Below are 13,029 nucleotides of genomic sequence, written 5' to 3'. Positions count from 1 at the left end.
GTAATAATAAGAACATTCTATTGATAATTCAAAAATATAGTGAAAGTAAGGACAAAAGTAGACAGTGAATGAGGTGGCATTACTAGCAAGTCAGGTAGAAACAAGGATGTAGGCAATTATTTTTGGATAATCTCATGATTGAACTATCAAGTATCTTGCCACCAATGAGAACTGTGGCTGGGTTTGGGTTTTCTCCACAAAAACTCAACTCTGTGGTGTCTGGGAGAGCTGTCTAGCCCTCAGCAAAAACATGCCACAGGCAGAGAAACCTTGAACAACAGCCATGTACTTGGCTTGGAAGAGCTTTTTCATAGCTCAGTGACCTTCACAGGTGGTTATTTCATACCCTGGTCCAGTTTGGAATCCAAGTTAAAACCAACTATTCCTTTCTATGCTTTCTGTCATCAGACATTGCATTGATGTATTCAGGCCAGTGAGTGGGTTTTTTGGTGGTTTGGGGAATCTGATACAAGATTGCTTCATGTTTTCATGTTCTGATTCAGGATCAGGATGGATCTCACATAAAGGGCTTATTGATCAATTTTATTCATCACAATTGGCCATCACTGTTGAAACATGGTTTTCTTGAGGAATTCATCACTCCTATTGTGAAGGTATGGGTTCTGTTATTGAGATTTTATGGATTACTTACAGCACAACAGAAATGTTGATTTTGTTTGTTTGTTTTTTCAAAGGCAAGCAAAAATAAGCAAGAACTTTCATTCTATAGTATTCCTGAATTTGATGAGTGGAAAAAGCATATGGAAAATCATAAAGCATGGAAGATAAAATACTACAAAGGTTTGTTTAAAAACAAATATGTGAACCCTATGAATAAATAATCATAAATGGGTGCTCTGAAGTTTTCTTATAGCTTTTCATGGTAGTATCTTAAATAGTGATTTTATCATATTCCCAGTAAAATAAAAGGGATAAAATAATAAAACTTAAGTTTTGAATATTGAGTAAGTATTTATTTTTATTGTACAGGGTTGGGTACCAGCACTGCTAAAGAAGCAAAAGAGTATTTTGCAGACATGGAAAGACATCGGATCTTGTTTCGATATGCTGGGCCTGAGGATGATGCTGCCATTACACTGGTAAGACTCACAAAAGTGATTCTATATGATATGTTTTATTTTTCATTTGGTGCTGAAAATGGTACATGAGGAAGCCCTGACAGGGCTTGTTTTGGTTTTGGGTTCTTTTTAGTACCTGAATGTAGCAGTTTCAGAAGCTGGGGGAAACACCAATTAAGTGTAGTGGTTTTGGTTTGCCAATCATTCATTTCCTGGCCAATGCACGTGTTAAAGAAGTGGGCCAAATGCCAGTGCACCCACTAGAATTATTTACTCATTTTCTCCTGCAAGATAAGGATTAGGAGGAGAGCAAAACAGGCTGAAACTTATAAAGGGTATAAATAAGACTTTATTAACAGAATTAAGAGAAAAATAATAAGAAAATGAGAACAAACCTTCAGAACACTTCTCATGCCCCCACACCCTCTTTTCTTTCCCACTGACAATGTAATGAGACAAAACCTGGGACTTTCAGTCAGTTTGCCACCTCTAAAATAGTCTTTCTTCAGTTCTCTTAGGAAGAGGAGTCTCCTTTGCCATGCCATGGAGACTTCTTCACAAGAAATAGTTCTCTCATGGCTTCAGTGTCACAGTGAATCAGCAGCCTTCCAGAAATCTGCAGTAGTGAAGTCCCTCCCATGTTTTGGTAGTTTTTTCCTGTAACTACCACCATGGGTCATTTCAGCTTATTGGGGTACAATTTTAAGGATGAGCTGTTCTAGTATAGAAACAAAAGTTATCTTCTTTTATCTCTGGGAACAGAGGTTTCCTTCCTCTGTCCCTGGGGCAAGGTTTCTCATCTCTCTCATCTCTCTCTCAGTTCAAGCTTCTCATTGGACCACAGCTACTGCAACATCTGTTTGTTTCAACACTGGTGCTTCTGCTCACAGCTGTTGTTAGAATGCTACAGCCCCCCAATGCATTCCATGAATTACAGGGAAAAAGCAAAGTCTGATATATCAATTATATCTTCACCATAGCCTTAAAAGAGAATTTCAGCTCAAAACAAAGGCATCTCCTCCCATCTAGAATTTGGAGAGTCCGAGCCAGCTCACTGTGATTGGCCATTAATTCAAAACAGCCCCATGAGACCAATCACAGATCCACCTGTTGCATTCCACAGCAGCAGATAACCATTGTTTACATTTTGTTCCTAAGGCCTCTCAGCTTCTCGGGAGAAAAACTCCTAAGGAAAGGATTTTTCAAAAAATGTGTCTGTGACACCTAGCCCAGCCCCACCAGGCCGCGAGGGCTGCACAGGGCCAGGCCTGCCAGCGCTCTGTTACCTGTTCAAAGGTTGGAAGCAAGAGAGTTTTTCCTAGGCCCTTGTTCATTTTTAAATGTGACTCTCACAGAGGTGTGTTCAGCTTTGTTGAGTGGTTTAACACGGTGTCAATATTCAAAACAAGCCAGCTGGTTGGTTACACCAGGCCAGAAGGAATTTGCCAAGACCCCCACAGGGAACCACTTCTGCAGCTCGTGGACTCTCTCCCCAAATAAAAACCAAACTGCGGTAAACCACGACACTGAAAGAAATACTGTGGGTTCTGGAATAAGCTTAATCCACACCACAAAATGAGCTCTACCTTCTGCTTTTAGGTTTGGTAGTTTTGTGTGATGTGAATATCAAGAAATGTTACAGTCAGAATTGCTTTTAAAGACAAACATACGAAAAAGTACTCTGAGGGGTTTTTATTTGTTTGGGCAATAGAGCCGAAACAAATTGTGTTTCATATCTACTTAGGTGTCTGTATTGTGTTTCAGACCAAATAAGATCAGATAAATATAGTTTATTCATTGAAGATCTGTCAGTGTGTCATACATGTATTCATACATGTGCTCTACATATTTGAATTTGAAGTTGTATAAATAGTTGTGTGTAGGAAAATACTTCTGTTCCAAAGAAAGCTTGTGGAAGGGTAAAGTTTAAAGTATCTGGACTTAAGACTTTTCTCAAGAAATCTTTCAACTTTTGTCTACTTTACTTTGACATTTTAATTGTAGGTGACATGAGTGAGAAAAAAGGGTAAGAGAGAAAAAAACCAAAATGGTAAAATACCTATCTTAGACAAAACAACTTTTTTCTTCTCCTGTGGGTACAGTAAAATGTGTGGTTTTACTAACAGAATTCTGATCTCTGTTTCTGCAAAGAAACCTCAATATACCGATTGGTAGATGAGGCCTTGTAAGCACTTATGGCTGATCCTCACTGTTACCTAAAATAGTACTCTGTCAGTCTGGGAGGAAGCTCTGTTACACCTCAGCAACTACCAGCTAGTGCTGGAGCTGTGTACAGAAGCTTCACTTACACTTACACATGCACCTGCTTTTCCTCAGCTGGTCTCTGGAATCCCAGCCCTAAGTTTGCCTCTGGGTGGTATGTGATTGTGGGCCCCAGCAGACCTCTTGATAGCTGAAATCAAGGAAAGCAAGGAAAGCAAGAATTCTTTCACAGAGCAACTTCTTCACCATGCTGAAGAACTCTTATGCTAGTAAATAAAGTATTAGAAGAGCAGTTTTAAGTGGAGAAAAGAAAAAAAAATCCCCTCTTATTCTAGTGAAGAATAAATATTTGAGAACAGCTCTTAATTCCATTCATTCTATTTTTATTCTATTGAAATAATTTTTATGCTGATCCAGCTCTTGGTCATTTGTCACTTCAGTGGTCTGGAAAAGGTATAGATACACTGAAGGGAGCCAGAAGAAAATTGTAAGAATTTAGTCCTGTTTTTTACATTTTAAGATGTCTGGTGCTGTGAATTATGAAGGTTTGTTCACAAGGGAAGTCAGTCTAATGCAAAACAGGGTGATAGGGCTGAGGCCCTTTGTCAGAAACTAAGTTACATATAATATTTATTATGTAGCATCTTGGTCTCCAAGGAATTGACACTACTCATTGAGTTCTTTTGGAGTGCTCCAGTTGGAGTCCTTTGAAAAAGATGGTGCTCATGAGTGTGTTCTTATGCAGGAGAGTGGTTGAAATCAGGACACAATGAAGTTTCTATATGTTACTCCCTGAGAAAAAAAAGCAGTATCTCAGCAGCTCACAGAATTTCCCCAAAGTAGTCAAAATCTTCTTTAAACCATATATTCAGTTTTTATGTCTTTTTCTCTTCTTGGGAGAAGGAACTGACTGGAGGGGAACTCTGTTGCTGTAACACCACAAAGTCAGAACATTCCTGTGTCCTTTTGTAGTGATAATTGGTTGCTGGAAAGTGATGCCTTCTCATCATGAAGGCTGAGGCTGTCAGTCAGCTGGCCCAAACTCTGGCTTAGGCTTTTTGTGCAGTGTCAATTCTGTTAGGTTGTCAGTTTTCTTAAGAGGAGTAGGGATGGCTAGTCAGGAACAGCTGGAAGTTATTGACAGAGCAAAAAGGGCATGGAGAGGACAAGAGTAGGATATTTTTTCTAATACCTTTACTTGATTGTCTTGATGAGAGCTTGGTCTAAATGACGAACCCAACCTTAAAGCTGTGTGGGGCAAGACCTTCAAACCCGTGTGTCAAAGCACAGCTCTGATGTGAAGAAGGGAAGAAGAGTGATAAGATTTGTCTAAAGGCGTGCAGATTTCAGGAAAGCAATGTGAATTTAAATTGCAAACAGTGAGAGATCTCTCATTTCAAAAAACCTTGTGCAAAAATGTCTGAAAAGTCATGTACTGGTACTGCTTAAATGTAAATGTTAGTTATATGGATTAGCTTGTCCAAATAAGCCTTATTGAATACTTGATTAGAAAGTGCAATATACTTAAAATTCTGACTGAAGTAACATACGTTTGCACAAACATTTATATGCTGATACTTTAGTGTACTTGGAATCTTTCCAGGCCTTCAGTAAGAAGAAGATTGATGACCGAAAAGAATGGTTAACAAATTTCATGGAAGACAGGCGACAGCGTCGGCTACATGGCCTTCCTGAGGTTAGTCCTAGATAATAGTTATAAATCTGCCAGGTGATATTTAAATGTAATGTAGTTTTTGTATTGAATGAATAATGTATGTGGTTTTTTCCAGCAATTTTTATATGGTACAGCAACAAAACATTTGACTTACAATGATTTCATTAACAAGGAGTTGATCCTTTTCTCAAATTCGGACAACGAGAGATCTATCCCTTCCCTTGTTGATGGTAAGCTGATAATTCATTATCACTTTTTGGAATATTTCTGTTTATTGATGGTTTTTAGAGCTGTGATTTGCACTGGAATCAGTGCATTCAAGTAGAGAATATAAGAACTACCATGCATATGTTTGTTATAATTTTGTATATCAGTAGTATCCTGCATGCTTTAGGAAGAGCAATGCCAGGGGGTCAGGGGAGGTGCAGCCCTGGTGAGGCCACATCTGTTGTGTCCAGTTCTGGGCTCCTCAGCACAAGTGAGACAAGGAGCTCCTGGAGCAGGTCCAGTGAAGGGTTGTGAAGATGATTAAGGGTCTGGAGCATCTCTCTTATGAGGAAAAGCTGAGGGAGCTGAACCTGTTCAGTCTCAAGAGATGATGGAGAGGCAACATTTATCAATGTGTATAAGTATCTAAAGGGGAGGTGTTGAGAGGATGGAGCCCGGATCCTCTCAGTGATGCCAAACAATAGGACAAGAGGCAGTGGACACTGATGCACAGAAGTTCCACCTGAACATGACGAAGAACTTCTTCAGGGTGCAGTGCCTGCACACTGGAACAGATTGCCCAGAGAGGGTGTGGAGTGGAGATATTTGAGAGAAACACCATATCCTGTGCAGTGTGCTCTAGAATGATCCTGCCTGGGGAGGTTGGACCAGATGAGTGGCTGTACTCCCTTCCAGCCTGAACAGTTTTGTGATTTGTGTGCTAAGGAATTGCCATGTTTCTTCTGTGAGGAAGTTGAAGCAGTTGCTGTGCAGGCTTTTTACTTAACTAGACCTATTCCCTAGGCCCTACTAGTGCTTTGTTTCTGCTCATACCATCAGAGAAAGCAAGTCTCTTAAGTGCTTATGATAATTAACATTCAAGTCAGCAGCTGAGTGCAGATGAAGATGCAAATGTTTTCTCTCCTCAGTCTTGCACCACAGGCAGTGCTCTAGTGTTTACTGACCTGTAATCTTGCTGTCCTCCTGTCAGTCAGGTTTACTAACCCTCCCCTTGCAATAGCATGTACATTAAAAGGAGCAGTTTTTAGTGCACTGGCTTCATTTGTAAAACTGTCTGCAGACAGCATAGGCAGAAATTTCTGCTCATGTCATTGTCTGTGTGCACAAGCTTACTGTGATCAGGAAAAAGGCCTTGAGACTTTGGGGAGGGGTGAAGTGCATTTATCTCCAGTTCCCAGTACATTTTATAGTGGAGCTGGTCAGCCTTCTTAACACTACAGACTTATTCCAAAATATTAGTGCAGCAAGAGCTTTTTGTGTTTTGCATGAAAGAGAGGGATCCTTCATGGGTAGGGGTAATAGCTTCCCAGTAAGATGGATCCCCAGCTTTGATGTAGAATGAAACTGAGTTAGGTATGCAGATACACACCTAGGGAACCAAAGTGTGTCAGCCTCTGTTTCAGTTTCTCCAGACTTACTTCTCCCGTACCTGGGTACTTACAGAGCTGTATGTTTCAAGACATCATTGCTCCTTACAATGTACTGTACCCAGACTGCCTTCTCAGAAACAGCAGAATGGTTTTGCTGAAATGTTAAATATTTAAGAATGAACTTGCAGTGGGCTGTTTCTACAGAAATGTAAGAAAATAAGAAGGGAACACAGTTATTCATATATTTGTATGTGTCTATGTTCATATGTAACAATTAAGGTGTATATATAATACTACAAATATTATATATAATTCCTATGAGGAATTATAATTCTTATTATATATAATTCCCATTTCTGCCAACTTTGGCTGTAATTCTGCATTCTGGGCATGGACATATGAATTGTGCAGCAGGTGTAGTGCTCTAGCAATGATTTTTGTCCTTTAGCATCATCAGGTGATATATGACAGGCTAGCCTGGTGGCAAATCTCAGACAAAATAATGAAGAGGAAGAACATTTTGACATCTTTTTGTAAAGGAAGTTCTTTAAGTCTGTTGTATTCCATAGAGTGCTGGTAGAAAAACATGATGCAGACCTGTTGTAAAAAAGTTGGATATTTTGGATATTACATATTTGAATGAAATGGAAATTGAAGTCAGTCTCTCTTTTTTTTTTTTTTTTTTTGTCTTCCTTCCAGCTTTTGCTCTTATGTTTGACCCACTGTACTAATGGTAACATTAAACAATATTTTAGTGCATTTTAGAAATGTATGTGAATTAAAACACTGAATAGCTCAATAAGTACGATCTAGAACTGGTTATCAAGTTCTGGATAACATGCAGGAAATATAATGCAATCCCTTCCACACAGCTGTTGTTCCTAAAGTTGTGTGGTCCCTAAGCAATGAAAATAAACATTTTTAGAAGATCAGATCAGAAGATCAGAGACTGGCTTCTTTCTTAAAACTTTAAAAGATCTCAAGAGGATAACATTTTTTGGTAGTAAGATTTCAGAGTTCTGTGAAATACCTGTAAGCTGCAGTTACAGCTGTCATTGCTGAATTTGTGCTGGTATTCTTAGAAAAAGATTTTGCTGAGTAGGATAGAAAGAATTTTTGACATATGGAAGTTGCACCTTTAGGATCAAGGTGCAGTTTATTAGAATGATATATTGGATGCTCTATAATTGGCTGAAAAGGTTGTGTTTCCACCTTTTTGGTAATTTTTTGAGTTTGGTAAAATATTTTTAATTACTTTTAAAAAATTATATGTTTATTATTTTGTTACTATTTCAGTGTGAATTTGTTTTTACTTAATGTTTAGACTTCTTTTGAGAGATTAGAAATTATGAAAAGGCAAAACAAGTTTATCACTTGAAAACATTTGCTTGTGTATGTGTTGAAAATGGGATGTTCTTCTCAATAGGTCTGAAACCAGGGCAGCGCAAGGTTCTGTTCACTTGCTTTAAGAGAAATGATAAACGTGAAGTAAAGGTTGCTCAGCTGGCTGGTTCTGTGGCTGAAATGTCAGCTTATCACCATGGGGAGGTGAGTAGGGAGGATGGTGAAATTGCAAGGACTTTTAGCCTATGTAAAATACTAGGTAAATGTTTCTGCTATTAAAATTGCAAACTATTGACTATAATTCTACTAATCACAAAGGTGTGCTTTTAAAGGAAATGAACCACACTGTATGTAACTTAATAAGACAACATATTTCCTTTCTTTCCAAGTGTTGGTGCACAGTGTTATACCAAATACTTTGTGGGTTGTGGCCAAATAGTAGATAACTAATTACCTAAACAACTTCGAGATTCTGAAACCATATGAATATAGGAACTATGTTCTAGGACAATTTTTGTCTGAAACAAGAAACACAGTATTTTAAGGGAAGAAGCTGAGACTCTGTTCTTCAAAATCTTATTGCAGTGTCAGAACAAAGATTTTTTTCTAGCTCCCGTTTTGTTTATATTTATGTGAAATATTAGCAAGAGTGGCCGTATTAACAATCCATCCATCCCTTCTCTTCTCCCTTTAGAAGCCATGAGTAGTGGTTTGTGCATTCAGGTGTGGTCAGTTTATGTCCTTTTACTTCCCCCAGAGAAGTGCTTTAGAAGAAATTGAGAAGCTCAGGTATTTTCATAAGCATAGAATATGTATTCCCAGCAGCCCTTGCAATAGGTTACAGTAGTTCTTTCTCAGAGAGACTGCTTTCTTAAAAAAATTAATTCAGGTTACTCACACAATTTTGGGCCATTAAAAATAGATTTTGCCGGCTGATGAGGATAGAGTGTCTCATACTTCTCACTATGAATATGTATTTTCTTGCAGCAAGCATTAATGATGACTATAGTCAACTTGGCTCAGAACTTTGTTGGAAGTAACAATGTGAATCTGCTACAACCTATTGGTCAGTTTGGCACCAGGCTTCATGGTGGAAAGGATGCTGCCAGCCCTCGCTATATTTTCACCATGTTAAGGTAAACTGTTAATGCCAAGCTAAATGCATACTTTTAAATAGCCTTCTTATGAAACTCATCTTTTCACAACACTTCTTTTTTGGGGGTGGTGGGGGAGAGAAATGGAGAAAGATTGAAATATTTCAATAGAAACTCATATTTTGCTTTGGATCTCTTAAGTGTGGTTTTGAATATCCGTAACATTTTGCTGTTCCTACAGTTAAGCAAGGAAATTTTTCAACTATTTGGATGCTGTGTTGCTTTATAACTGAGTGCCCCAGTGTCACACTGAGCTGTGTGTTCTGAAAGCTTCAAAGAATGATATTTTGTAGATGCTAAATGTCAGCAGTTGCTAGTGTACCAGGTACATGTGTTTCTGTGAAGGAAACAAACTTCCATCTATTATGAACACACTCTTCCATTGGGAAGAACTTTGTTATCTCAGGAGATGTGTACATTGGATTTTCAGCTTCAGAATGGCAAAGAGAGAGAAAGATGTGAGAAAAATCTGCAAACTGATCATATCTGGGCCCAAGGGCTGTTAAAGCAAAATGTTCTTTACATACTGGACTTGAGGTTAAATGGTTTTATTTTTTTTCTTTTTAAAGCCCTTTAGCAAGACTACTTTTTCCATCAGTGGATGACAACTTGCTTAAATTCCTGTATGATGACAACCAGCGTGTAGAGCCTGAATGGTACATTCCCATCATTCCCATGGTCTTGGTAAATGGAGCTGAAGGAATTGGCACTGGCTGGGCATGCAAACTTCCAAACTATGATACCAGAGAGATTGTAAACAATGTCAGACGAATGCTGGATGGCCTAGATCCCCACCCAATGGTAAAAATAACAGTATATACTGGTATTTTATATGTGTTTACTTACAGAATCAATTCCTGTCTCTCTAGAACTTCTTAATTATTGGAGCATCTGAGTTGGTTTGTCCTAGTAGTTTTATGTAGAAGCTTTACTTGACTCTTGGGATGAGGCTGGGGAAGTTAACTTTGAAGTAAAAACATTGCTATTTGTATTTTTAGCAATCATTTTAGGGATTTTTTTTTTCAGTCTACTGACTGTTACAAGCCCTGCAGGGTAGTTGTGACATGGCAGTAGAGTAAAAAGTTGTATCACTCTTCCTTTTTGAAGGTAGTACTCAAGTATCTTCAGCTAAAGTTAACATTTCCTTTCTCTTGTCTGAATTGTTCTCTGTTTTATATAGCTGTAGGCAGAGGAAAAGATATTGCTGCTGTTCAAGGAAATCAGCAACTTCTGAAGTGCATTTAGCTTCTGTTTATTCAAAATTTTAGAAGTCCCAGAAGTGGTGTGAAAAAAATTGGGCAGAAAGAATACCTGTGTGACCCCATAATATCTGTGACCAGGAGATGAAATGCAGTTGATGTAACCTTAATTTTACAACTGATGAATATTGCTGCTTGACTGTGATTATTAAGCCATAGAAGCAGAAACATCTTTTCTTCCCTATTTAAATCACAGTTCACTGAGTGTGCAATATCAATTTTCAAGACATAGTGGCTTTCCTTTTTCAAATTCTTGGGAATAATGAGAGTTTTTTTTTTTAAATTAATGCAATCTATTGCCCTTCCTTTAGGACTCCTAGGCCTTCTGTGTAGTCTCACAGTCAATTGAAGCTCACTGTGCTTGAAAGAGGCAGTTCTGCCTCCATCTAGCTCCTTTCTGTGTGCTGGTATGTGTTTGTGTCAAGCTGGATAAGGAAATCAATCCTGTTAAAAAAAATTCCTCAGCCCATTAGTTACAATTTGACCTGGATGGGCTCCACTATCTTTGCCAAACAGAACAAAATTGAAAAAATGGTTAGGGGAGGTAGCACCACTTCTGTAAACTTATTGTGGGGCGTTAATCTGCTTTCTGTCATGCCTTAATTGTGCTTAGAGTTTTCTTTAAGAAAGATCAAAAGAAAAAAAAAACCAAACTAAAGAATCAAAACAAAACCCCACCACCTCACTGGGTTCAGCTGCACCTTCTTAACAATTTTTCTAATCTGTGGACAGTAGGATAACTGGTCCTGTCACTTGCATGTGTGTATTCTGGTTTTTCTGTCGTATTTTTCCTATGACCTCAGATTTTCACATTCTGAGAGGTTTGTTGACGGGTTAGGGCAATATAATGATAAGTGTATGGAGTATGGAAAAGAAATATTTTTTTTACATTTTATTATAAAGATTATTACTTTGTTTTTTCCAATTTCAGCTTCCAAACTACAAAAACTTCAAAGGAACCATTCAGGAACTTGGTCAAAATCAGTATGTAGTGAGTGGTGAAATATTTGTTGTCGACAGGAACACAGTAGAGATTACAGAGCTTCCTGTAAGGACATGGACCCAGGTAAGTAATAGTGAAATACATTTTAATATAAACAAAAAAGAATGAAGAATTCATCATTAAATTATTTAATCCTACATCTGTGTGAACTTCTAACACAATTTCTAATTATACATACACAGAAGGGAACATGGTTTCATTCTCCTGTGTGCTTTTGTAGAAGATGGTTCTCTGTGCCATCAGCTGTCCATGCTTCTCCTGCTTAGTCCACTTTACAGGAGGCCTTTCTGTCCTGGTTTCTGCCTCTTATGTTTGTGCTACTCTTGTGCTACTCTAAACTGCATTTTGCAGTTTATACTGGCTCTGTAAGTTGTAAATGGTACTAGATGTAATGCACAGAGCTTTTAAAGTTGATGTTGTTAATTTGGTTTGCAGTTTTAAGGCATTTCAAGTGGTTCTGTTTTTTGCTGCCCTACTTTCAACAGGTGTACAAAGAACAGGTTCTAGAACCTATGTTGAATGGGACCGAAAAAACTCCAGCATTAATTTCTGACTATAAGGAATACCACACTGATACAACTGTGAAATTTGTTGTGAAAATGACAGAAGAAAAGCTTGCACAGGCAGAAGCTGCTGGATTGCACAAAGTCTTTAAGCTTCAAACAAGTCTTACTTGTAATTCTATGGTAACTTTTTCATGTTTGGCTATTAGAATCCCTACTGTTGCTTGTTGTAAAATCAAATGTTTTTATAGTATGCTTTGGTTCTTGGTATTGAACAGTGTGTTGTGTATTAGAAATTGTTTCAATAGTAGAAAACTGTAGTGATGACCCATGCTAAGTCAGTATGAATACGTGAATCCATTTTATGATGAGTCTTTCAAATAGGACAGGCCTGGGGTGGTTGCCTTCCTGTAATTGAAAATCTCCTGTGCAGTGAACCAAAAGTGTTTAATGTAAAGTAGATCATACAAATAACTTTCTGCCATATTATAATTAGATTTGAGTTTTAAACTTGAGACAAATTACATTTTTAAAATTGCACTTTCTGCAGGACTGTTACGCCTCTAATATGAATTAAATGATCCAATGTTTCCACCAGCATAAATCCAATTTTAGGTGGCAAGGTATAGCAAACACTGTTCTTAAGCTGCTGAAGACATAATAGTGCTGTTATTTACTAAGAATATGAATAAATATGTCTGTCTATTCTGAGAGGGATTTAAGTGTAAGTTAATTTCTGCAAAGATTGCCAAACATCCTGTCTTTACAGATACTGAAAAAACAGTTCTGGTTTTTTTTATGGCAGATGCTACATTCAGATATTATCACAAAACACAAATATCATTATTGTTGCTATTGCCGTGTGCATCAAAAGCTATGTGAAAATAGGTTAAAAATAAATTAATGACCATAGATTTGGAAAAGGAAATAGGCCTTGCTCAACTAATTTTCCAGACTGTACTTGAAAAGCCACTCTACCAAATCAGGGTGATGGTATTTCTCACATTTAAGCAACTGTAGGAACAACTGTGAGAATCTGTTGTCAGTTTTACATTTCACATATTACAAAGTGTTTTGCAGCTGAATTCCTGCATTTTCTGCCTGCCAAAATAAATAATTAATTGTAAGGGCTGCTTTCTGTACCTGTGTGGGAATTAATCTGCCCTAGTGTAAGAACCTTAAAAAGTTATG

The 13,029-nt window shown here is 37.8% G+C and overlaps 1 protein-coding gene across 4 annotated transcripts in view; it reads left to right on the top strand.

Moving 5' to 3' along the window:
* TOP2B (DNA topoisomerase II beta) overlaps positions 1-13,029 on the top strand; it is a 60,950-nt gene that overhangs the window by 35,376 nt on the left and 12,545 nt on the right. For all 4 annotated transcript variants that reach the window (XM_059490580.1, XM_059490566.1, XM_059490574.1 and 1 more), the window contains exons 14-23: positions 504-614; positions 696-801; positions 991-1,100; positions 4,906-4,998; positions 5,093-5,207; positions 8,002-8,123; positions 8,907-9,055; positions 9,643-9,874; positions 11,264-11,398; positions 11,821-12,021. In XM_059490580.1, coding sequence (XP_059346563.1) covers positions 504-614; positions 696-801; positions 991-1,100; positions 4,906-4,998; positions 5,093-5,207; positions 8,002-8,123; positions 8,907-9,055; positions 9,643-9,874; positions 11,264-11,398; positions 11,821-12,021 — 1,374 coding nt within the window. The remainder of the gene's footprint in view (positions 1-503; positions 615-695; positions 802-990; positions 1,101-4,905; positions 4,999-5,092; positions 5,208-8,001; positions 8,124-8,906; positions 9,056-9,642; positions 9,875-11,263; positions 11,399-11,820; positions 12,022-13,029) is intronic.

This window comes from Ammospiza nelsoni, chromosome 1, assembly GCF_027579445.1.
Source record: "Ammospiza nelsoni isolate bAmmNel1 chromosome 1, bAmmNel1.pri, whole genome shotgun sequence".
Lineage (NCBI taxonomy): Eukaryota > Metazoa > Chordata > Aves > Passeriformes > Passerellidae > Ammospiza > Ammospiza nelsoni.
Note: the sequence above shows the minus strand (reverse complement) of the source record. Positions and strands in the feature narration are given on the sequence as shown.